Here is a 26210-nt window from a genome sequence, read left to right as displayed (position 1 = left end):
AGAACCTCAGATTGCGTGATTCTCAAAATAAAACGCGCCCTTAGCCAATCAGAATCAACGTAGTGAGCACAATGTTTAATAATTGAAACTTATTGCATCACCTAATCTTTCAGGGATGAAGAAATTGTAATATTTTTTGTTTGTTTTGAACCAGGAAAAAATGGCTTAATCTTTCGTGTTGAAAGGAGCTTAGCTCCGTGGCCTGAACAGCAGGACACCGCACCGCCTCAACCATCGCCGCCCTTTGCTTCTACTGACTCAGCATCACCACTGACAACGTTTTCGGTACCGCCTTCGCCACATCCGCCAGACCCTGGACCGCCACCACCCCCAGTAGCTCCACCGCCACCCCCAGTAACACCACCACCACCCCCAGTAGCACCACCACCACCCCCAGTAGCACCAACACCACCCCCAGTAGCACCACCACCATCCCCAGTAGCACCACCACCACCAGTAGCACCACCACCACCCCCAGTAGCACCACCACTATCCCCAGTAGCACCACCACCACCCCCAGTAGCACCACCACCAACCCCAGTAGCACCACCACCACCCTCAGTAGCACCACCACCAGTAGCACCACCACCACCCCCAGTAGCACCACCACCACCCCCAGTAGCTCCACCGCCACCCCCAGTAACACCACCACCACCCCCAGTAGCACCAACACCACCCCCAGTAGCACCACCACCCCCAGTAGCACCACCACCATCCCCAGTAGCACCACCACCACCCCCAGTAGCACCACCACCCCCAGTAGCACCACCACCACCCCCAGTAGCACCACCACCATCCCCAGTAGCACCACCACCACCTCCAGTAGCACCACCACCACCCCCAGTAGCACCACCACCACGCCCAGTAGCACCACCACCACCCCCAGTAGCACCACCCCTACCCCCAGTACCACCGCCGCCACCCCCAGTAGCACCACCACCATCCCCAGTAGCACCACCACCACCCCCAGTAGCACCACCACCACCCCCAGTAGCACCACCACCACCCCCAGTAGCACCACCACCACCTCCAGTAGCACCGCCACCACCCCCAGTAGCACCGCCGCCACCCCCAGTAGCACCACCACCATCCCCAGTAGCACCACCACCACCCCCAGTAGCACCACCACCATCCCCAGTAGCACCACCACCACCCCCAGTAGCACCACCACCCCCAGTAGCACCACCACCACCCCCAGTAGCACCACCACCACCCCCAGTAGCACCACCACCACCCCCAGTAGCACCACCATGACCCCCAGTAGCACCACCACCACCCCCAGTAGCACCACCACCACCTCCAGTAGCACCACCACCACCAAGTCTACCATTGGATCGATCATTGCTTAATCTGCTGCCGCCGATCCACTCAAAGTGCTATCGAGGTACATATAACTCTTACTGCTGCTTTAAATTAAAATAGAGGTACCAATCTATTGTAGCCTGCTAGCCGGCTCTCCAATGGGTTTATTTGGAAATTCTTGTTTTGGAGATGTCGGGATTCCTGTGGCAACCAAAAAATCAAGGAAGAAAGGAAAGCCGGCGGGAAAGTCTTGAGTCGTGCTTCCCGTTCGCTGGGGAACGGAGATCGCTGATTGGCTGGTTGCGATGTTCTGTCATCACCTTGTCAGAAATGTGTGAATACAGCAGACAAAAAGAAATATTGACCGCCAAATGCTTAAACGACGCTATAACAGAAGTAATATCAAGGATAAAAGATTCGGAATTCGTTATAAAGTGCAAAAGCTTGCAATCGATAAACGTTTACAGGGAAATAACGTACTTGCGACTACAACGAAACTTCTAGCGTTGAAGCGGACTTGGATGTGGAACCATCCTCGACCCATGGCGTCGCGGAGATCGGGCACACAGGAAGCGCGCGAGACTGTTTCTTTCTCGCGCCGCGCTCCCTGTGTGCCCGATCTCCGCGACGCCCTGGGTCCCCGAGGATGATGTGGAACAAACGATCGTTCGAAGAGTTTGCAAATCTTTTAAACTGGCCTCCGCTAGAGTATAACTAACAAAATTGTGCAATCTGTGGAGATTCCTTATTTCCTTGCACTTGTGTTGCATGTATGGCTTGATAAGTCTGCACATGTGTTGCATGTATGGCTTGATAAGTCTGCTCCTTGAACATGTGTTGCATCTATGGCTTGATAAGTCTGCAGATTTTGTAACTTTCAATCGGATCCTATTTCTTCGCATAAATTTGCAAAAGTCCCGCGGCTCCCGTCTCGTTTAGACGGTAATCAAATATTTTCTGTTGAAGCTACCTGCGCTTTACCTGTAACCCCAAACATGACTTTGAAACTCTGTTTACATTTTACGGTAGGTACAGGCCGGCGCAATCTATTTTTGTCGTAGTCGAATTCTCCTCAAGTGCCTGGAGAATTTTCATACCACAGAAACCTTTATTTCTATGTTCTGTGTCTGCTATTGGCTAGATTTGACAGCTAATTGTCAAAGTAAAGTCACCCAAGTCGTCCAACCGTGTCGGAGGATTGCATGACTCAAGACCGGTCTTTCCTGCCGGCTCTACTTTCTTCTCTCCTCCCTTTCCCCCTCCCCCCATTCTTGATTGTTTGCGCCACGGGATCCTGAACAACAAAAACACACAGGAGAGCCGTCTCGCAAGCTAATCTATTATCTATCTATCTTTTGTTAGTCCCAGTCTTTTTTTAGTACTCTCTTTTATGCCTTTGTTTAGTAAACAGAGAAACCATGAAATCAACTAGCAAGCAGGGAGATGAACGAATATTCTAAAAACGTTACTATTTCAAATTACAAGATAGATTATTGTATTATATTGGATGATTAAATCTAGAACGATAAAATGGGCATGTTGATAGCTTTGATAAGTTTACTTATTCAAGGGTTCAGTTTGGTTTTGGGTGTTTTCTTTTTTTAACGTAGTAACCATCTAAATGGAAGCATTGACGTACATTAAGGTGGCAGAGTGCCTTACTGATACCTGTGGTGTCTTTGTCCCTGTTTAAGGAAACACATCTGTCAGTAGTGAAGACTTGAGAAATCAGACACTCTATATGTTTGGCAACTGCTTCTTCGAAATCCCCTCGCTGACGTGTCTAGGTCGATGTGAGGTACATAGCGAGAGATTCCAGATTGAAACGTTGTGTTACTGCGATAGCATTTGCCTGCAGATCGGAGATTGTTGCCATGACTACAGAAAAGTGTGAGTAATCAAGAACAGGATATAGTCTCTAAGAAATGACATGTCTCTAAGAAATGATGAAGTCTCTAAGTAATTACATGTCTCGAAAAAATGAATGATAGTCATTGTGAAGATAGTTATGATTGATGCTCTGTTGTTTATGGTTGATGCTCTGCTGTTTATGGTTGATGCTCTGCTGTTTATGGTTGTGCTCGATGTCACGGCTAAGATGATGGTGGTTTTGAGGTATAATGGAGGTAATGGTGGTGGTTGCGGTGATGATGACGATGACCATGAAGATATTGCTGTTGGTGTTTTTGATGTTGGTTGATGACGGTTAAAGTGAAGGTGATATTAGTGGTGTTTTTGAAGATGATGATGATGGTGATGATGATGATGGTGATGATAGTGATGATAATGATGGTGATGATGATGACGATGATGATGATGATGGTGGTGGTGGTGGTGGTGATGGTGGTGGTTGTGGTGGTGGTGGTGGTGGTGGTGATGATGGTGGTGGTGGTGGTGGTGGTGGTGATGATGATGATGATAGTGATGGTAATGAGTATGCTGGTAATGATGATGGTGGTGGTGGTGGTGGCGCTTGTTTCAAATGACTGATGCTGATGGTATCTGTGTTAAAGGATATGTATGATACTTGATGTTGACGACAAGGTTTGTAATAGGGGTAAGGAGATGATACTGGTAAAGTTCCTGTTGTCAAGTATACCTTACTATCTGTATATTCTAGATGTAAGGCTAAGCTGTCCGAGAAACCTCAAGTCAAACAAGTATGTTCCAATCATTATATTGTCACAAACTCCTGTCCGAAGGGCACGGATCAATACCTAGACGGACTCTGTTCGGAAACACACGGCGAAATCTTACGTAGACCGTACGATCTACTTCGTAACCTCCACGTCTTTGACCATGACAAAAACATTAGCTACAGAAACGTGTTCTGCGCGAGGTGTAACGGTGCAAGAAACACCAGCTACTGGACTACAACCGCAGACTGTTCCACAACGGCGAACCTCAGCTCCATAAAAGACAACCTTCTCAGCTTCGTCCGAAACAATTGTACCATCCTCATGGGTATGCCCAAGACGTCTGGGATAATCGAAGGAAGACTTTGCAAGGAAAGACATCATGCTTTCACTTATTCCTATGGCCACAATAAAGTCAAGGAATGTAGAAAGTACTGTGAGAGGTACTCCTTGCCAGTTGTAGTCCTAGATTTGAATAGATTCTCATGCACGATTTACAAGAATCCGCACTGCGCTCTACTGCAAGCAGTTCGCATAGACAAGTTGTCTTGTCGAAGATGTCCCTTCGGGGCGCACCCGCATATCCCGGATCTTAGAATTCTCTTCAACTTCCAATCTACCGGAACGTGAGTAAACACTCGCGCAAACAGCGCCAGATTTGCTGATAACACCGCGCAAACAGCGCCAGATTTGCTGATAACATCGCACAAAATTATCAACTTAGCCAGGGGTGGACCCAGTATTTCTAAAATAGGGGGGGGGGGGGGGGGGTAAATTGAAAAGATATATGAAAATACGACATGAGCACGTACATTGTGTTTGTGTAAGCCCGTTTGTCACCCAGATGTTTAGAATGGTATAGGCCCGTTCTTCACCCGGATAATTATAATGGTGTAGGCCCGTTCTCCACCCGGATAATTATAATGGTGTAGGCCCGTTCTCCACCCGGATAATTATAATGGTGTAGGCCCGTTCTCCACCCGGATAATTATAATGGTGTAGGCCCGTTCTCCACCCGGATAATTATAATAGTGTAGGCCCGTTCTCCACCCAGATAATTATAATGGTGTAGGCCCGTTCTACACCCGGATAATTATAATGGTGTAGGCCCGTTCTACACCCGGATAATTATAATGGTGTAGGCCCGTTCTCCACCCGGATAATTATAATGGTGTAGGCCCGTTCTCCACCCGGATAATTATAATAGTGTAGGCCCGTTCACCACCCGGATAATTATAATGGTGTAGGCCCGTTCTTCACCCGGATATTTAAAATGGTGTAGGCCCGTTCTCCACCCGGATAATTATAATGGTGTAGGCCCGTTCTCCACCCGGATAATTATAATGGTGCAAGCCCGTTCTCCACCCAGATAATTGTAATGGTGTAGGCCCGTTCTCCACCCGGATAATTATAATGGTGTAGGCCCGTTCTCCACCCGGATAATTATAATGGTGTAGGCCCGTTCTCCACCCAGATAATTATAATGGTGTAAGCCCGTTCTTCACCCGGATAATTATAATGGTGTAGGCCCGTTCACCACCCGGATAATTATAATAGTGTAGGCCCGTTCTCCACCCGGATAATTATAATGGTGTAGGCCCGTTCTCCACCCAGATAATTATAATGGTGTAGGCCCGTTCTCCACCCGGATAATTATAATGGTGTAGGCCCGTTCTCCACCCGGATAATTATAATGGTGTAGGCCCGTTCTCCACCCAGATAATTATAATGGTGTAGGCCCGTTCTCCACCCGGATAATTATAATGGTGTAGGCCCGTTCTCCACCCGGATAATTATAATAGTGTAGGCCCGTTCTCCACCCGGATAATTATAATGACGAGGCCCGTTCTCCACCCAGATAATTATAATGGTGTAGGCCCGTTCTCCACCCGGATAATTATAATGGTGTAGGCCCGTTCTCCACCCGGATAATTATAATGGTGTAGGCCCGTTCTCCACCCGGATAATTATAATGGTGCAAGCCCGTTCTCCACACGGATAATTATAATGGTGTAGGCCCGTTCTCCACCCGGATAATTATAATAGTGTAGGCCCGTTCTCCACCCGGATAATTATAATGGTGTAGGCCCGTTCTACACCCGGATAATTATAATGGTGTAGGCCCGATCTCCCCCCGGATAATTATAATGGTGTAGGCCCGTTCTCCACCCGGATAATTATAATAGTGTAGGCCCGTTCTCCACCCAGATAATTATAATGGTGTAGGCCCGTTCTCCACCCGGATAATTATAATGGTGCAAGCCCGTTCTCCACCCAGATAATTATAATGGTGTAGGCCCGTTCTCCACCCAGATAATTATAATGGTGTAGGCCCGTTCTCCACCCGGATAATTATAATGGTGTAGGCCCGTTCTCCACCCGGATAATTATAATAGTGTAGGCCCGTTCTCCACCCAGATAATTATAATGGTGTAGGCCCGTTCTCCACCCGGATAATTATAATGGTGTAGGCCCGTTCTCCACCCGGATAATTATAATGGTGTAGGCCCGTTCTCCACCCGGATAATTATAATGGTGTAGGCCCGTTCTCCACCCGGATAATTATAATGGTGTAGGCCCGTTCTCCACCCAGATAATTATAATGATGTAGGCCCGTTCTCCACCCGGATAATTATAATGGTGTAGGCCCGTTCTCCACCCAGATAATTATAATGGTGTAGGCCCGTTCTCCACCCGGATAATTATAATGGTGTAGGCCCGTTCTCCACCCGGATAATTATAATGGTGTAGGCCCGTTCTCCACCCAGATAATTATAATGGTGTAGGCCCGTTCTCCACCCGGATAATTATAATGGTGTAGGCCCGTTCTTCACCCAGATAATTATAATGGTGTAGGCCCGTTCTCCACCCAGATAATTATAATGGTGTAGGCCCGTTCTCCACCCAGATAATTATAATGGTGTAGGCCCGTTCTCCACCCGGATAATTATAATGGTGTAGGCCCGTTCTCCACCCGGATAATTATAATGGTGTAGGCCCGTTCTCCACCCGGATAATTATAATGGTGTAGGCCCGTTCTCCACCCAGATAATTATAATGGTGTAGGCCCCTTTCAACCCGGATAATTATAATGGTGTAGGCCCGTTCTCCACCCGGATAATTATAATGGTGTAGGCCCGTTCTCCACCCGGATAATTATAATGGTGTAGGCCCGTTCTCCACCCGGATAATTATAATGGTGTAGGCCCGTTCTCCACCCGGGTAATTATAATGGTGTAGGCCCGTTCTCCACCCGGATAATTATAATGGTGTAGGCCCGTTCTCCACCCGGATAATTATAATGGTGTAGGCCCGTTCTCCACCCGGATAATTATAATGGTGTAGGCCCGTTCTCCACCCAGATAATTATAATGGTGTAGGCCCGTTCTCCACCCGGATAATTATAATGGTGTAGGCCCGTTCTCCACCCGGATAATTATAATGGTGTAGGCCCGTTCTTCACCCAGATAATTATAATGGTGTAGGCCCGTTCTCCACCCAGATAATTATAATGGTGTAGGCCCGTTCTCCACCCAGATAATTATAATGGTGTAGGCCCGTTCTCCACCCGGATAATTATAATGGTGTAGGCCCGTTCTCCACCCGGATAATTATAATGGTGTAGGCCCGTTCTCCACCCAGATAATTATAATGGTGTAGGCCCCTTTCAACCCGGATAATTATAATGGTGTAGGCCCGTTCTCCACCCGGATAATTATAATGGTGTAGGCCCGTTCTCCACCCGGATAATTATAATGGTGTAGGCCCGTTCTCCACCCGGATAATTATAATGGTGTAGGCCCGTTCTCCACCCGGGTAATTATAATGGTGTAGGCCCGTTCTCCACCCGGATAATTATAATGGTGTAGGCCCGTTCTCCACCCGGATAATTATAATGGTGTAGGCCCGTTCTCCACCCGGATAATTATAATGGTGTAGGCCCGTTCTCCACCCGGATAATTATAATGGTGTAGGCCCGTTCTCCACCCGGATAATTATAATGGTGTAGGCCCGTTCTCCACCCGGATAATTATAATGGTGTAGGCCCGTTCTCCACCCGGATAATTATAATGGTGTAGGCCCGTTCTCCACCCGGATAATTATAATGGTGTAGGCCCGTTCTCCACCCGGATAATTATAATGGTGTAGGCCCGTTCTCCACCCGGATAATTATAATGGTGTAGGCCCGTTCTCCACCCGGATAATTATAATGGTGTAGGCCCGTTCTCCACCCGGATAATTATAATGGTGTAGGCCCGTTCTCCACCCGGATAATTATAATGGTGTAGGCCCGTTCTCCACCCGGATAATTATAATGGTGTAGGCCCGTTCTCCACCCGGATAATTATAATGGTGTAGGCCCGTTCTCCACCCGGATAATTATAATGGTGTAGGCCCGTTCTCCACCCGGATAATTATAATGGTGTAGGCCCGTTCTCCACCCGGATAATTATAATGGTGCAAGCCCGTTCTCCACCCGGATAATTATAATGGTGTAGGCCCGTTCTCCACCCGGATAATTATAATGGTGTATGCCCGTTCTCCACCCGGATAATTATAATGGTGTAGGCCCCTTTCAACAGCCAAATGGTTGGGTCTGTCAGTTGCACAGAGATTTTGAATGTTTGGGGACATTTTAAACAATAAGGCCAGTAATTTTATATTATTGACTGTGTAAATGGCGAAAGGCAAATGACGGTTCTAAGGCTGACCGATGTCATTATATTTCAATTATTTGCATGAACATATTACATAATGATATGATGAATCAACTCATCGCACTTTATCCTAATTTTTATTTATCCTCACTTTTTATGTTTTATGTAGAAATATGATGAGACCTAAGATATTTTTGTTAGCATTTTCCATCGCCATTTGCGTCTCCTGAAATGGTGTGTGTATTTTTATACAAAGGCAAATTGATTACCTGTCTTCATCGTCTTCCATAACCACGACTAAATTGGCCCGACCATCGTGTGAAACAAGTCAAGTCTACGACCCTTTTCGTGGCGTGTGCAGAGTGGTCTACTCACCAGACAAGCTAACAGATCACCATGGGAACAGCAACAATAGCTCGGCCTTTCACACCCCCTCATTTGTGCACCATCGCCATGACAACTGCACCCATGTGACGTATAACAAAACTAACATCACCATATATGGCAATAGTACTTTAAAGCTAAATGATCTTGGGGTTCTGCTCTCAAATGCTTCGTACTTTGTTTCTGGTGACGTCATCGTCGTTTGCATTCAATCCGAGGGACAAGCTGGAGGAAGTGAGGGACTTCATCGCTCTGGGGATCGCGTGGTACTTGGTATAATGACCTGTATTGGTTGCTCTATCTCTGTTCTTGCCCTTCTTGTCCTGTTAGTCATCTACGCTCGCTTCCCCGAGTTAAGGAATCTCCCGGGTAAAATCCAGATGAATTTGTCGGTTGCGTTGCTAGCATTCCACGTGCTGTTTTTTATGGTTGCCATGTCAACATCGGGAGCGTTGTGCAAGGCAATTGCCATTGGAATACATTACTTCCTTCTCGTTGGCTTCGCCTGGATGGCCGTGATGGCGTATGACGTGCACCGGACATTTACCGGACAAACAGGTACCACAATGTTATGTCTTGAATCTCCCAAAACAGCGATAAGAACTGGATACGCACGAAGACGTATTGTGTGAAACACTTCTACAAATGTGTTTTGCTAGGGCTCCGGGACCATTGTCTGTCTGTCTGTCTGTCTGTCTGTCTGTCTCTCTGTCTGTCAGGTTGGCTAGCTGTTTAGGAAGCCTTTGACAACAACACCATTCTTGATATTGCAGAGGCAATACTGCAGCCTCAGCGTTCTATGCTCGTGTACTCGTGCCTGTCGTGGCTGTTGCCGGCTGCGTTCGTCGGAGCCATTGTCGTCATCGATTTGACAGTCCCTGGAGCCATTGATTATGGTAGGACAAGGATAGTTTCTTTCGAGAAAAGTGTTAAATTTGTTATGTGGTCTGGATTATGTGACCAGTGTTTGCAATAGAAGAGTTTTCACGTAAAGGAGAAACCTGGTCGCGTCCAGGGTAATAAAATTCGCTGCACAAAATTTGTAAGCAATATTCAAGACTTGATCATCCTTTGTCAGGTAAAGGTGAATTCTGCTATATCACAAGCCGATTCGGTTTGATCTTCGCCTTCCTTGTCCCGGTGAGCCTGGTGTTATCTTGGAACATATTATCTCTGGCAAGGACGCTTTTCTACATTCGCCTCGCTCGTTAGGTAAGTCAAATTATCATACAAGAAAAGAAGGGAAGGAACATTTCGGTTACGAACTCTTCCAATTTATTTACCTAATTTTGATACAATTTTTTTCCAACATTTATAACAAAGAGAAGTTAAAAAAACAAAAATGTTGCAAAAGTAAAATTTGTCCAATAGGCGGCGCGTGGGTTGAGAACAAGCAGTGGTAACCAAAACAACATCCTGCCGATCATGTGTATGAAGCTGACGTCAGTCTTGGGCTTGCCGTGGACGTTTGGTGTTCTAGCGTCACTCTTCCCATCATGCTTAGCACTTTGGATCGTGTATACAGCATTCAACAGTCTGCAAGGTTCGTGTCACGTGATTGAATAAAATCCTTCATGTCGTAGAATGTTGAATAGACCAGTAAATGAAATGCTGTGCGTAGTAACTTAAAGATGTTCTGTTTCAGGTTTCTTCATGTTACTGTCGTTTTTGAGTTAGTTCTCGCGTCAAACAGTTGCTCGTTAAAACAGAGGATGGTAGCAAAGTCCATGGAAAACCTCATTTAGCGTCAAGTACAACTTTGAGCACTCGGCTGTAGACTTATTACGTGAGCAGAGGAAGATTTGTGACACGAGACGACAGTGACGAGTGTTGTTTGGTGATATGTATGAAAAAGATCAAGGCAGGGGGCATTTTACGGAGACATTAAGATGACTGATGGGGTAGTCATTTCAGTACAGAAATCGAACAAAGTAGTCGTGTTTGCATATAAAACATACATACTAGTCATGGTATAAGAATCAAACAAAGTAGTTACTTTAGTATCAAAATCAAATAAAGTAGTAATTTTAGTATCAAAGTCAAACATAGAAGTCATTTTAGTATCAGGCCCCTGTAAGTGATGATTGCTACGAATGAACATCGTGATCATGATGATTGCTATGAATGACCATCGTGATGATGATGATTGCTATGAATGACCAACGTGATCATGATGATTGCTACGAATGACCATCGTGATCATGATGATTGCTATGAATGACCATCGTGATCATGATGATTGCTATGAATGACCATCGTGATCATGATGATTGCTATGAATGACCATCGTGGTGATGATGATTGCTATGAATGACCATCGTGATGATGATGATTGCTATGAATGACCATCGTGATGATGATGATTGCTATGAATGACCATCGTGATGATGATGATTGCTATGAATGACCATCGTGATCATGATGATTGCTATGAATGCCCATCGTGATCATGATGATTGCTATGAATGACCATCGTGATGATGATGATTGCTATGAATGACCATCGTGATCATGATGATTGCTATGAATGACCATCGTGATCATGATGATTGCTATGAATGACCATCGTGATGATGATGATGATTGCTATGACCATCGTGATGATGATGATGATTGCTATGAATGACCACTGTGGCGATGATGATTGCTATGAATGACCATCGTCATGATGATGATTGCTATGAATGACCATCGTAATGATGATGATTGCTATGAATGACTATCGTGATGATGATGATTGCTATGAATGACCATCGTGATCATGATGATTGCTATGAATGACCATCGTGATGATGATTGCTATGAATGACCATCGTGATGATGATTGCTATGATAGACCATCGTTATGATGATTGCTATGAACGACCATCGTGACCATCACTTTACTATCACCAGAAAACGCTAGCATCCATAAAATATTTATTTATTAGTATTCCGACGATAATCAAAGACGTACAGCCCTTAAAATAATGTGGTATTTGGAATCCATCTTGGGGTTCCGAGATGGACAACCTTCAAATACATGGTATACCGTGTTTTGGTGGCTATTCTAGTCACTATTTACATTTCTGTGGCCAGATAGACTGGTCGGTAAAAAGTCTCCTTTAACCTACCAGAAAAGCCCTGGCTATATAACACGAGGCGCGAATTCACCAGACTCAACGAAATCTAACTAACACGTTAAGAGCGTAGCCTGTTACCCTTGCCACCACGAGGAAAATTGGAAAAAATTTAGCCAATAAGGAGGTAAAAACAACTGTTTTAAAGACACAAACTTCAATGTTAGGAGAAATCGCTAAATTCTGATGCGCACCGAAGCATTTGATTGTCTGCGAAAGGTAGAGTAAATCAGATAGTACAAAAGGTAACGTCAATCAGATAGTACGAAAGTTAAAGTCAATCAGATAGTACAAAAGGTAACGTTAATCAGAAAGTACGAAAGGTAAAGTCAATCAGTAATACGAAAGGTAGAGTCAATCAGATAGTACGAAAGGTAGAGTCAATCAGATAGTACGAAAGGTAGAGTCAATCAGTAGTACCCAAAGCTAAAGTCAATCGATAGTACAAAAGGTAACGTCAATCAGATAGTACGAAAGGTAAAGTCAATCAGTAATACGAAAGGAAGAGTCAATCAGATAGTACGAAAGGTAGAGTCAATCAGATAGTACGAAAGGTAGAGTCAATCAGTAGTACCGAAAGTTAAAGTCAATCAGATAGTACAAAAGGTAAAGTCAATCAGATAGTACAAAAGGTAAAGTCGATCAGATAGTACGAAAGGTAGAGTCAATCAGACAGTACGAAAGGTAGAGTCAATCAGTAGTACCGAAAGTTAAAGTCAATCAGATAGTACAAAAGGTAAAGTCTATCAGATAGTACGAAAGGTAGAGTCAATCAGATAGTACAAAAGGTAAAGTCAATCAGTAGTACCGAAAGGTAAAGTCAATCAGATATTACGAAAGGTAGATTAAAAAACTAGTACTAAAGGTGAAGTCAATCAATAGTACCGAAAGGTAAAGTCAATCAGTAGTACCGAAAGGTAAAGTCAATCAGATAGTACGAAAGGTAAAGTCAATCAGATAGTACGAAAGGTAAAGTCAATCAATAATACGAAAGGTATAGCCAATCGGAGAGTACGAAAGGTAGAGTCAATCAGATAGTGCGAAAGGTAGAGTCAATCAGATAGTACGAAAGGTAGAGTCAATCAGATAGTACGAAAGGTAGAGTCAATCAGTAGTACCGAAAGTTAAAGTCAATCAGATAGTAAAAAAGGTAAAGTCAATCAGATAGTACGAAAGGTAGAGTCAATCAGATAGTACGAAAGGTAGAGTCAATCAGACAGTACGAAAGGTAGAGTCAATCAATAATACAAAAGGTTAAGTCAATCAGTAGTACCGAAAGCTAGAGTCAATCAGATAGTACGAAAGGTAAAGTCTATCAGATAGTACGAAAGGTAGAGTCAATCAGATAGTACAAAAGGTAAAGTCAATCAGTAGTACCGAAAGGTAAAGTCAATCAGATAGTACGAAAGGTAGAGTAAAAAACTAGTACTAAAGGTGAAGTCAATCAATAGTACCGAAAGGTAAAGTCAATCAGTAGTACCGAAAGGTAAAGTCAATCAGATAGTACGAAAGGTAAAGTCAATCAGATAGTACGAAAGGTAAAGTCAATCAATAATACGAAAGGTATAGCCAATCGGAGAGTACGAAAGGTAGAGTCAATCAGATAGTACGAAAGGTAAAGTCAATCGGTAGTACCGAAAGGTAAAGTCAATCATTAGTACCGAAAGGTAGAGTCAATCATATAGTACCGAAAGGTAAAGTCAATCAGATAGTACGAAAGGTTAACTCAATCAGATAGTACGAAAGGTAGAGTCAATCAGTAGTACCAAAAGGTAAAGTCAATCAGATAGTACGAAAGGTAAAGCCAATCAGATAGTACGAAAAGTTAAGTCAATCAATAATACGAAAGGTATAGCCAATCGGAGAGTACGAAAGGTAGAGTCAATCGGTAGTACCGAAAGGTAAAGTCAATCAGATAGTACGAAAGGTTAACTCAATCAGATAGTACGAAAGGAAGAGTCAATAACTAGTACTAAAGGTAAAGTCAATCAGTAGTACCGAAAGGTAAAGTCAATCATATAGTACCAAAAGGTAAAGTCAATCAGATAGTACGAAAGGTTAACTCAATCAGATAGTACGAAAGGTAACGTCAATCAGGTAGTACGAAATGTAGAGTCAATCAGTAGTACCGAAAGGTAAAGTCAATCAGTAGTACCGAAAGGTAAAGTCAATCAGATAGTACGATAGTTGAAGTCAATCAGATAGTACGATAGTTGAAGTCAATCAGATAGTACGAAAGGTAAACTCAATCAGATAGTACGAAAGGTAGAGTCAATAACTAGTACTAAAGGTAAAGTCAATCAGTAGTACCGAAAGGTAAAGTCAATCAGATAGTACGAAAGGTTAACTCAATCAGATAGTACGAAAGGTAGAGTCAATAACTAGTACTAAAAGTAAAGTCAATCAGTAGTACCGAAAGGTAAAGTCAATCATATAGTACCGAAAGGTAAAGTCAATCAGATAGTAGGAAAGGTTAACTCAATCAGGTAGTACGAAAGGTAGAGTCAATCAGTAGTACCGAAAGGTAAAGTCAATCACATAGTAAGAAAGGTAGAGTCAATCAGATAGAACGAAAGGTAGAGTTAATCAGATAGTACGAAAGGTAGAGTCAATCAGATAGTACGAAAGGTAAAGTCAATCGGTAGTACCGAAAGGTAAAGTCAATCAGTAGTACCGAAAGGTAGAGTCAATCAATAATACGAAAGGTAGAGTCAATCAGATAGTACGAAAGGTAAAGTCAATCACATAGTAAGAAAGGTAGAGTCAATCAGATAAAACGAAAGGTAGAGTTAATCAGATAGAACGAAAGGTAGAGTTAATCAGATAGAACGAAAGTGAAAGTCAATCGGATAGTGCGAAAGGTAAAGTCAATCGGATAGTACGAAAGGTAAAGTCAACCAGTACGTTTTCTTGTATTCTCACGGCTAACATTCTAAAACATTCAAGGTGGCCAGAGTAGCGTGCCTCGCACTGCGACTATGCAGATGAAACTAAGCTATTACTACATTAGTTATATATTAACACAGAATCTAGGCTCTAATTGATAACTAAGCAATAGACACACAGTTTTCAGGTTACCGACAATGTTTCACACTGGTTTATACCAAACGGAAGGCACTGTTATGGTAACATTTACAAGACTGTACTTTCTATGGGATAATTGTTTTCTTGGGCCACACCAATGTCTTATAAGTATAGGGAGAATGTTAAAGAATTAGGGTCACCCCAACCATAATGCAAAGGGGTCGTATCATGTCAACAGAAGTTAACACTGTATCCACACTAGCAATGTTATATACCAAGAAATACTTATCATAAATTATAATGAATTTTTCAAATAACAAAGATGTGTTGGGTGACGTTTTCTCACATTTTGGTGGATAAACATGGTCTGAAGAAGTCATACATGACTTTCTCTTCTAGGAAGATTGTGTCACGCTCACAATAAGCTAACAAATCATCCTCAACGATGCAAAAGAAAATCGAAAAGCAAAATATTGCTTTGTTAGTACGTTATTTCACTTATATAATCATAATAGACTATTTTTAAAATGTCTGGTTAAATTGCCGTGTAAAGTGTTGGCTAGCCACCAATATTTTACAAATATTCTATCAGTTTAGAACTACCTTTTTGAAAACACCTATTCTGCCAACTACAATGCTGGACAAAACTAGTTGTCGCGTCCCTAAAAATGGCGGATTTCTCGATACATATCGTTAGTCAACTAGCTTTCTTCCCAAGACAATGTCACTGAAACCCGCCTTTCAATGTTTGAAATATAAATAATACTAATATAATTATATAGTACCAAAAAATTATACTGTGCTTTAAGTGGTACCAGCGCGGAAAAAAGGGTGCGACAAATGTGATGTTCAAAGGTAAAATTACGCCACATAATAGAATTTCTGGGTACAGAAGCAAATGGTACACAAATCACCCCGTAAATTCTGGAAAATAGGAAGCTGTTTCTTACCACTATGGCATTCCGGAAAAAAACTGGGATCTCATTCCGGAATTTCCGATTAAAAGGTAAACAACTACTTTGTATTATATTTTAAACTATTAGTCATTCCTTTTCTTGGAAGCATCATTTCCATTATTGTGATGGTTTAGAAAATGATTAATTTTACGAGTGTTCAAAAATGTAAATTTGAGAAAATGACAGAAAAGTGACAAAGTGACAAATGCAATGCTCGGCAACACGAGTTGACTCATCCCGCCAAAAAGGCGAATGTTGTGTCCAGCATTGCAGTTTGCGTAGTTGTAATGTTCTCTAGTACTAGACATGATGGATGTACTACATAGTTTACTTGTTTTCATAGGTACTTACTTAAAATATATATATATTTACTATATTTACCCAGTAAAAGATGCTATTTACTTATTATGTTTATCTTCTGTGCTTCTTGTATTAGCAGTTATTATTTTGGAAACAAAAAATACATTAAGGTTGCACACGCTAAATTATTTAAATTTAGCCATTTTTTGAATTTGCTGCTTGCTCTTAGTTTTGAAATAAATGTAAATAACTGGGTGTGTGCCACCTTAAAGAATTCCACAGATAGCATCATAGGAATGTGAACAAGCTAAGCTAATACAAAAACTATGAATAAATTAAAAGCAAAATACAAATAGGTTAGAAAAATAAATGTGTACCATCTATAAAAATATTTTCTTTGTAGGCAAAAAAAACTTAGCCCATGTCAAAACTATCATCATTTACAATCAAGTACTAAATCTCAAAGTATGACTTCTTAGCAAATAATGAATATAGACAGCTTTGGACAGCAATGCATGAGATTGAACGGCTATAAATATATTTTGATGCCCCCCAAAAAGCTACATTCAATTTCATTTCACGTTAAACAAGCATATGCAAAAAAGGTTTAAATAAAATTTATGTGGAAGCACCGATCCTACTTTGTCACATCTAGCACAACAATGACATGGATTTGCAGTAGACTCTAAACTTTTAAGTAGCCCCCCTTAAACCCTTTTTCAGATTCCCCAATTCAGATTGGTGGGAAGGAAAAAGTGGCAAATTGCATGTCAACTGTATACATGGGACGTACACTAGATGGGACAAAGAAAGTCGATTGGCAAAAAGCTCGATTGGAGAAAGCGACAAAGTCTAGAGAAACGACAGTTTCTTCTGAAGCATCAACAGTCTAGAGAAAGCGACAAAGTCTAGAGAAACGACAGTTTCTTCTGAAGCATCAACAGTCTAGAGAAAGCGACTAGAGAAAGCGACAAAGTCTAGAGTTTCTCTAGACTTTGTCGCTTTCTCTAGACTGTTGATGCTTCAGAAGTACCTTTTTAAGAAGACTTGCACAATCATCTCGGTGTATTTCAAGAAGCAGATGATAAAGTTTATAAACAGAAGCTTCTTGTTGAGTCTGCCAGTAGCCAAGCAATTTTTGGGTGGCTTGAGATTTATCAATCTCAAAAACTCTGATCTGCTGCATTGGCAAACGAAGCAGTCCTGCAAGAGTCTTCCAGTTTTTTAGTGACTCTGGATTGAGTAGGTTACATAGATTCTCAAATGTTTCATAATCAAGATCTCGTAGATGTAAGCCAGGATCTGTAAAAAAAAGGATTAATGGATTTCAGCTTAAGTAAAAAAAAATATATCACATATTACACACTAAAAACCCACTGACTGTGGACTGAGCCATGTAGGAAATACTCTGTGGGATACATTCCTTTCAAAACTAAAGAGAAGTGTGGGTTTATGGTGAGCCATATTCTGGCAAAAAGAGAAGGGCAGTAATAAGAGAAACAGCATTCAGAGGGTGAGTGCATTGTAAGGTCTTGTTTCATGTGAAATCCTCGACCATACGCCAAGCATAACCATCTGCAGTTAGTCTCACAAACAAAGCAACAATATCAAGTCCCTGACTGATGTCTCCCAGCACCAAAGCATATTTCACAATAATTGCTTTGCACGCATAACAAGGTCATCTGCACTTAGTCTGCACTTAGGAGGTAAACATGTGCAAACAAACATAGTGATAACAGGTAAACATGTTAAAACATATAGTGATAACAGGTAAACATGTGTAAACAACCAAACATATTGATAACAGGTAAACATGTGTAAACTACCAAACATAGTGATAACAGGTAAACATGTGTAAACAACCAAACATAGTGATAACAGGTAAACATGTGGAAACTACCAAACATAGTGATAACAGTTAAACATGTGTAAACAACAAAAGATAGTGATAACAGGTAAACATGAGATAACCAAATATAGTGATAACAGGTAAACATGTGGAAACTACCAAACATAGTGATAACAGGTAAACATGTGTAAACAACCAAACATAGTGATAACAGGTAAACATGTGTAAACAACCAAACATAGTGAAAACAGGTAAACATGTGTAAACTACCAAACATAGTGATAACAGGTAAACATGTGTAAACTACCAAACATAGTGAGAACAGGTAAACATGTGTAAACAACCAAACATAGTGATAACAGGTAAACATGTGTAAACAACCAAACATAGTGATAACAGGTAAACATGTGTAAACTACCAAACATAGTGATAACAGGTAAACATGTGTAAACAACCAAACATAGTGATAACAGGTAAACATGTGTAAACAACCAAACATAGTGATAACAGGTACAGCATAGTTATAACAGTTAAACATGTGTAAACCACAGCAAAACAGTCACCAAGTCTTTTATTAACAAAGAGGTTGGATCCTAAGTGTCAAACGTACACATCAACAAATTTAATCTTTAAAACTTACCTGAATTTATAATAGAGTCCATTTCCTCGTCTATGATGGTTTGGGAAGTCTCAGGGACTCTCCTTTGGGGAGTACTGTTATGGTGCCTGCCGCACCATAAAAGTGCAACAATTGCAATCAGAAACACTCCAACCACCGACGCAACAGCTATTATAATAACATTTTTGTTTTCACTGGTCTTCAATGTTCCTTTAAAAGAGCAAAATATGAGAGTTAATTTGCAGAACACACTGAAAGACACTTGCTTCAACTACCTTTAGTTTAGTGCAGCCAATTTAGTAATGCTCCATGTAAGAGCTAGGTAACCTAACGGCATATGCAGGCATGTATGTCAAAAATGCCTTTGTTAATATTCAAAATTTGACTGGTCAAGACAAAATATTACAACATAAGTTACACTTAAAACTAAATGATGCCTAGCGTTTTTGAATATTTGAGTTTTAGGATTTATTAGTACTTGTAATATGGCTTATTAGACAAATCTAACTTGGGTAACCTTGTGAAAATTATGTCAAGAAAAACTATTGTTCTTTCTTCTTTTGATTGGTTCAAAACAGAAAATCTCGGATAAGATATATTAGAGAGCACATGTTTCATGTAATTTCCTCAAAATATCACTATGTTGTTCGTCAACTCGTAGTCGAGTATGACCATAGCAATACTGACAGTATAACAATGTCTAAGGGGCGGAGGGATGAATCCGCAGGTGGCTTATAAGGCCAATTCGTGCAAGAAAACCCCTTCCACAAGTCGGACACCAGTAAGAGGGGGTCATATTGGTAGGTTGGTCAGCTCTAGCCTTGCGTTTTTGGCGTTTGTTTTTGGCTGCGTTGGAGCGTTTATTTTCTGAGTGGATGGCACCTTTGTGAATCAGATTACGCCAAATCGGTCTGTCAGATGCTGCAGTTTCCCACGTTGAAACGTCGATATTGAAGTCTTTCAGATGTGATTTGATGCAGTCTTTATAGCGTTTGCGCTGGCCTCCAACTTTCCTGCTTCCACGGCTTAGTTCACCGTACAACAGCTGTTTGGGTATTCTGGAGTCTGACATACGGCAGACGTGTCCTGCCCATCGTGTCTGAGCTTTGCGCATGGTGGTAATGACGCTGGGGAGGTTTGCTCTCTCCAGAACCTCAGTGTTTGTGATTCTATCCTGCCAGCGGATATTTAGGATGTTTCTGAGACAGCGGAGATGGAACTGCTGGAGAAGTTTCTCATGTCTTCTGTAGATGGTCCAAGTTTCGCAGCCATAGAGAAGTGTTGTTAAGACGACTGCTCTGTACACTTTGATCTTGGTGCATTGTGAGATGCCTCTGCGTTCCCAGACTGACTTCCTTAATCTCCCAAAGGCACTGCTTGCCTTCGCGATGCGGTTGTTGATTTCTGCATCGATGTTGGCGTTGCGGGAGAGAGTGCTGCCGAGGTAGGTGAAGTTTTCTACATCTTGAAGTCGCTGCCCCTTAACTGTGATGTTTGGTTCCTGATATGGTTTTCCTGGGGCGGGCTGATACATCACTTCAGTCTTCTTGATACTGATGGTGAGGCCAAAGTTGTCACAGGCGGATGAGAAAGCGTCCATTTCCTGTTGCATGTCATGCTCATTGACGGCGTTGAGGGCACAGTCATCAGCAAAAAGCAGGTCACGAATCACAGTCTCTTTGACTCTAGTGACGGCCTTCAGACGTCGTAGGTTGAACAGCTTTCCATCACACCTATACCTGATGGGGATGCCTAGGGGTGTCTCCCTGAAGGCATCAGTCAGCATTGCAGAGAACATCAAACTAAACAGTGTAGGGGCAAGGACACAACCTTGCTTGACTCCATTTGACACTTGAAAAGGGGCAGAGGTATTTCCATCATCAAGAACACGGGCCATCATCCCATCGTGAAATTGTCTAACAATCTTTATGAACCTCTCGGGGCAGCCGAACTTCGCCATGATTTTCCACAGTCCCTCTCTGCTCACAGTGTCGAACGCTTTTGTTAAATCTACAAAAGTGGTATAGAGATCTTGATTTTGTTCCACACTTTTCTCCTGAATCTGACGTGCAGCAAAGATCATATCAACAGTTCCTCGACCTGCACGGAAACCGCATTGGCTCTCAGGGAGATGGCCTTGCTCAAGGTGTTTGAGGAGACGATTGAGAAGCAGTCGGGCAAAGATCTTTGCAGCGATGGAGAGAAGTGAAATCCCTCTATGGTTGTCACAAGATCGCTTGTTGCCCTTTCTCTTGTAGATGTGGACGATTGTGGCATCTTTAAAATCTTGCGGGAGGGTCTCACTTTCCCAGAGCGATTGGAATATCACTATATTCTATATCTTGTGCCTGTGTGTTTATTACAAAAAAATATCCTATGTGGGAAGGCTATGATTAAGCTAATTGCGGGGGGGGGGGGGGGGGGGGGGGGGGGTGCAGGGGGTGCAAATGCACCCCTCCACAACGGCCGAAGGTCCTTTCGGTTCTCAGTAGACGTGCTATCTGTGGACAAAACTATAAAGCACAAGCTAGATCACTCTGGTATGTAGCCAAATCTGACAATAAGCGTCCCGTGGAGAGTGCAAAGTCATAAAAAAATCCCTCTGTTCTTTCAGGGGTGGTCAGATTTTTATCAGAGAACCTCCCCCCCACGGAAAAATTAGGTCCACTTTTTCAGATGCCGCACACCCCCCCCCCCAGAAAAATCCTGGGTACAGGCCTGTTGGATAATAAATTAATGTGTATAAAATCCAGGGTAACTATTGTACTGACTGGTTACACACTGACAATCTCAACACGATTGTTTTTGTAATTTTACCTTACTAAGCCTCCCTCCTTTAAAAATACAGCATTTTTGACAGTATTACATTACCAACAAAACCACCATTTTGGAATGGTACAACCCAGGTTAGTTGGCTTTGACTCTTAATATTTATCTAATATTAAGCACTCTACCTGCAGTCTCGCCTTGTTTTATCTGTATAGCTGCAGTAGGAGGTTCGGTAGTAGATTTTGTTGTTGTGTTTGTGCTTTTAAGCACATTTCTTGTGCAGATTGTGTTTGAGTCTTTTCCACACATCTTTAGCACAACCTCTTGAACTTTACAATGACTACATGGAAGGCACATATCCAAGGTGCTGTTCAGATATGTCCCCTGAAACAAAGGCCACAAGCCACATTAAATGGTGGATTACACAAAGCTAATGTTGAAATTCAGGGCTAGTAACAAGGAGTGGGCCAGCATGCTGGCATCACTGCTGCCACATGCATTCAAACACCAGCTCTGAATTTAAGGTAAAAGTTTACCTTAACGATGATGTCATGCTATGAATAAAATGTGCATGCCAGATTTTTGTTAATAACACAAAAACTGCACACACTGAGATTCGTCACACAAGCATCTGGCAAATTCTAGTGTTTCAATATTTAACAAGTTTGTTGCTTTAAGCTTGCTTTTAGTCTATATAGGTCATGTCCAGTAAATAAATTAACTCTAATTTCCAACACTTTCGTATCGAATAACATCTTGTACATCAGTCGATTCCAGTTTATTTATTTCAGTACTAGATAATGACCTAAATCCCTAGCAGACTGGGTTTATCGCTAAAGATGGTCATTTCTGATCTCTTAGGCTCTTTACTTTAATATTTAATTCTGTATAATTTACTTATACTCATTCAGCAAATTATAATTACTCACTTCCATGCAGTCCTTACAGACTCTGTTAGATTCATGTTTGCACTGAACAACTGGATATTGGCCTGCATTGCAAGCCATGCACTGACGACACAGCAGGAGGGCCGTATCCCAATACTTGCCCTCAGGGCATCGGCAGCTGATATCCTGGGATTCTGTGCATGGATATAATATAATTTGCTTGCCCGGACAGCTTGGGGAGCACTGCTTACAGATTCCTCTATTATAATATTCTCCCAGGCCACATCCCGCTGCAACCTAAAATAACAAAAAAGCTTTTGAAGAAAAATTATGGGTCAGTAAGTGGACTGGGGGCAGGGCGGCTGATATAAACAAGAGCACACAAACATGCTTTACCTACGCTGTTTTGAAGCTGATACACCATACATTAAAGCAACAGTACTGGTAATAAAATATTGCACATATAACATTTCTGTGAAAACAACTCATAACAACAGGAAAGAGCACCACTTACGTTGCATAAACTTAATCAACTTATGTTTAGTTGCTGCACAATATGTTGCTTTTTATTAAACAACCTTTCCCTTGTCAACTTCCCACCAATATTGTTTTCAGAATGCTTACAATTTCTTTGAGAATCATTGTATCCTGATCTTTGCTAACATTCGCAAATATCAAGGCAATTACAAGGAAATGAAAAATGCATGTGAATTTTTTAGCTATTAACTTTCCAGTTGGTCAAGACATTTGATTTGTATGCACAAAAATATTTGCACTACAACAATTTCAGCCTCCTTTTCAAATCAATGCTTTACTAAAATTAAAAAAATTCCAGAGTTAATTACATATGTGCTGCGACAATTAATCCCTGTCATGTGTAAAGTTACTTCCGTATCTTGACTGAGCCTGAACACCCTCATCGAAAAACTTAATTTTGAAAAACCTTCAGAGGTGGACGCGAGTCATTGTATCTCAATTTGATTTTAGGAAATTGAAAGTATCTTAATTCAACAAGTAGCCATAAAGAGTTAATTAATCTTAACTAACTCAAAATCAAATGGTTGAAAGTAAGTTCTAGGTTATCACTATTAACAAGAATGAACAAGAAAAACAATAAGTGATCATAAAGCAAAAGTTGTAGGTGATAACAAAGGATTTAAAATTGGCTAAAAAATAAGATGGAAATAAAGCTTTGAACAGCAAAAGATAAAAAACATACAAACCAAACAAGCATGTATTTCCCCTATCATGCCATATAAAATAAAGCGAAGTTTCTTCTCTACATAGCATGAAAAAAGCATCTTAACCATGAAACCTGTAGTTTTCAGAAACACAACGTTTTGATTTCACTTCCATTAGGCAGATGGATATAAATGATTCTATTACGTCTAAAAGACCACAAAATACAGAATTTGAACTTTTCTATCCCGTACAATTCCTGTTTATTGTACGTGTGACTTTCTTTAGGCAAATAGGTAATGCTATCTCCCTTGATGAAATCTATCAATAAGTTGCTTTATATTTGTGTGAAAGCAGAAGTTGACTTGTTTTCCTAGCCACAGATTTACAGCCATACAAAAAATGATTTATTAAGCTCACTTGCTTGGTCTGTGAAGAAATTGGGAAATATCAAGGGAAGCTTTGGCATTCTTGTTTATTTGCCTAGAAACACTCAAATGGCTATAGAGACCAGGATTGATTAAGTTACGACACATGGATTCTTAAGTGCATTTGGAGAATCATTCGGAGAATCTTTCACAACCTGTAGCGCTTTGAGGTATCAAATCAGCAAACTTAAATAAATCAAAAGCTTTGTTTATGTTCCTGGCTTTCAGTGACCAGAATTCAGCCATTTATGTGTTACCCATATAAACCACTGTAGGTTGTGCAAAATCAATTCTACATAAAACGTTTTGCTTAAGCATACCAGATGATAATCCAGTAACACAAGATGATTCGACTTTTACAATTAATCTAAAGCTGGTAAATAACTTTTATGGATTTGGTCCAGAAAGTTCTAAATAGCACCTTTAGTCTGATTACCATTCTATTAGGGAAAGATGAATTTTACTTTCTGCATTTTCTAAGCAAAGTACTCAGTACTTGTAAAAAGCATATACAATATAATAACAAACAAACAACGATGTGTGCTTGATTCTTTATCACTTCGGTGGACGAGAAACCGTCTAACATACACAATGTACAAATAGCGTTTTATACCAGATTATCTTTAGCCAAACACGGAACACAGCGAGGAAGAGCATTTGGCACTTGTAAACAAACACACTTCCTTGAGGAAAAAAACGCATGAATACTCAGCCCAAACAAATAATTAAAGTTTAAACATTAGTCTGAATGATTAAAACCTGTAAATTGCGAATCGACGTAAGTACTTAAATTATTTCACATAGTTCCACTAGCACATTTCATCTTAAAGATAGAAGAACTTTCTAGTAGCCCTTGAGTTATTTTACGATCATAAAAACGCCTACCACTATCAAAATTACATACTAAAATCTCAACTACAGGTGTAAGTAATAGTCAAAGCATTTAAAATAACGATGAAACCAACAAAAGAACAGTCAGTTGCAGGGCCCTTCGGTGTTAAAATATGCATTGAATAGACATCGACCCAAATGCATGGATTTTTAAATAACAATCACCGGTTTATCTGGCTTCTGTTACAATCAAAATGTCGCAAATATCCTTGTATTGAATCCTGGTGATGAAGCTTTATGTACTTAGACATATAAACGTCACAAAATGGAAAAAAGGTTGACGGTATATGTGCAATTCGTAGCTAACATAATTCGCCGTGATACATTCAAGTGGGCGGCTCGTAGGTGCGATTGCGCTGGTAGTTATTCATACTTCAAATCGCAATGCAGAAATTGCTTTTCAAACAAGTATGATCCTCGCTAAATAGAATGTACTTACCACCGGCAAAATAAGAACTGCAAAAATGAAAAACATAGCCTCACATCGCCGGCCTCACATCTCAACTATCTCACATTTAGCGACGGAGGGAGACTTCGAGCCATGACGTAAAAGTTCTTCTTTAAAACTAAGGCTCCGATTGGTCAATATCGTAAGATTTTGCTAAAAACCAATCAAACGCCGGGTTAAATTACTGACAAGCATGGACATATGCCGACTGTTGACTTAAACAAAAATATCGAGTATCAACTTTTTGGAACGTTTCCTTCTTAACTGGAACAAGTATTCAAGTTGAGAGGGCTAGCCCCCTAAAATGATATCATTACACCAATTCCAGAAAATGCATCAAATGTACTAAAAAGACGTCGTTTTATAACCATGCAATGCACATTATTTTAAGTATGTGTTTTGTACATTATTCTATAAGTTAAGTTATACTGTATTTTGCACATTATTCTATATACCCCCTATATACTTCATTTTGCACGTTATTCTGTATACTGTATTTTGCACATTATTCTGTATACTGTATTTTGCACATTATTCTATATACTGTATTTTGCACATTATATACTGTATTTTGCACATTGTTCTATATACTGTATTTTGCACAATATTCTATATACTGTATTTTGCACATTCTATATACTGTATTTTGCACATTATTCTATATACTGTATTTTGCACATTATTCTATATACTGTATTTTGCACATTATTCTATATACTGTATTTTGCACATTATTCTATATACTGTATTTTGCACATTAT

General features: G+C 41.1%; 2 protein-coding genes across 4 annotated transcripts; one reads left to right on the top strand and one right to left on the bottom strand.

The window, feature by feature from the left end:
* Positions 1 to 1230: 1230 nt before the first annotated feature.
* On the top strand, positions 1231 to 11024 carry LOC5509002. The gene is made up of 8 exons (XM_032377838.2): positions 1231 to 1384; positions 2997 to 3192; positions 3923 to 4564; positions 8853 to 9538; positions 9754 to 9876; positions 10059 to 10192; positions 10352 to 10523; positions 10626 to 11024. The coding sequence occupies exons 2-6, from the start codon at positions 3044 to 3046 to the stop codon at positions 10190 to 10192; spliced, it is 1734 nt and encodes a 577-aa protein (XP_032233729.2). The 5' UTR covers positions 1231 to 1384; positions 2997 to 3043; the 3' UTR covers positions 10352 to 10523; positions 10626 to 11024.
* Positions 9299 to 25560, bottom strand: LOC5509003 (tumor necrosis factor receptor superfamily member 16). 3 transcript variants are annotated; one of them, XM_032377840.2, is made up of 6 exons: positions 25441 to 25560; positions 22546 to 22800; positions 21802 to 22000; positions 18869 to 19057; positions 17413 to 17681; positions 9299 to 10516 (listed from the first exon to the last, which is right to left on the bottom strand). In XM_032377840.2, exons 1-6 carry the CDS (start codon positions 25474 to 25476, stop codon positions 10481 to 10483), a joined length of 984 nt encoding a protein of 327 aa, XP_032233731.2. In that variant the 5' UTR covers positions 25477 to 25560; the 3' UTR covers positions 9299 to 10480. The 3 variants fall into 3 exon arrangements, with proteins under 3 accessions (XP_032233731.2, XP_032233730.2, XP_048580903.1); XM_032377839.2 differs by lacking the exon at positions 9299 to 10516 and adding an exon at positions 11888 to 17251 and having other exon boundaries at positions 17368 to 17681; XM_048724946.1 differs by lacking the exon at positions 9299 to 10516 and adding an exon at positions 17291 to 17307 and having other exon boundaries at positions 17368 to 17681.
* Positions 25561 to 26210: the final 650 nt, after the last annotated feature.

The sequence above is a fragment of the Nematostella vectensis genome, chromosome 3 (genome assembly GCF_932526225.1).
Source record: "Nematostella vectensis chromosome 3, jaNemVect1.1, whole genome shotgun sequence".
NCBI classification, from domain to species: domain Eukaryota; kingdom Metazoa; phylum Cnidaria; class Anthozoa; order Actiniaria; family Edwardsiidae; genus Nematostella; species Nematostella vectensis.
The sequence above is the reverse complement of the archived record's forward strand: the minus strand, read 5'-3'. Positions and strand labels throughout refer to the sequence as shown.

Excerpts from the sequence above, each read along its gene's own strand:
- LOC5509002 (XM_032377838.2), top strand. The coding sequence starts at position 3,044 with ATGTTTGGCAACTGCTTCTTCGAAATCCCCTCGCTGACGTGTCTAGGT. Across the intron at positions 4,565-8,852 it reads AACTTCCAATCTACCGGAAC|GCAAATTGATTACCTGTCTT; the intron begins GTGAGTAAACAC and ends TTTTATACAAAG. Across the intron at positions 9,877-10,058 it reads CCCTGGAGCCATTGATTATG|GTAAAGGTGAATTCTGCTAT; the intron begins GTAGGACAAGGA and ends ATCCTTTGTCAG.
- LOC5509003 (XM_032377839.2), bottom strand. The coding sequence starts at position 25,476 with ATGTTTTTCATTTTTGCAGTTCTTATTTTGCCGGTG. Across the intron at positions 22,801-25,440 it reads CAGTTCTTATTTTGCCGGTG|GTTGCAGCGGGATGTGGCCT; the intron begins GTAAGTACATTC and ends TTGTTATTTTAG. Across the intron at positions 19,058-21,801 it reads AAAACAAGGCGAGACTGCAG|GAACATTGAAGACCAGTGAA; the intron begins GTAGAGTGCTTA and ends GCTCTTTTAAAG.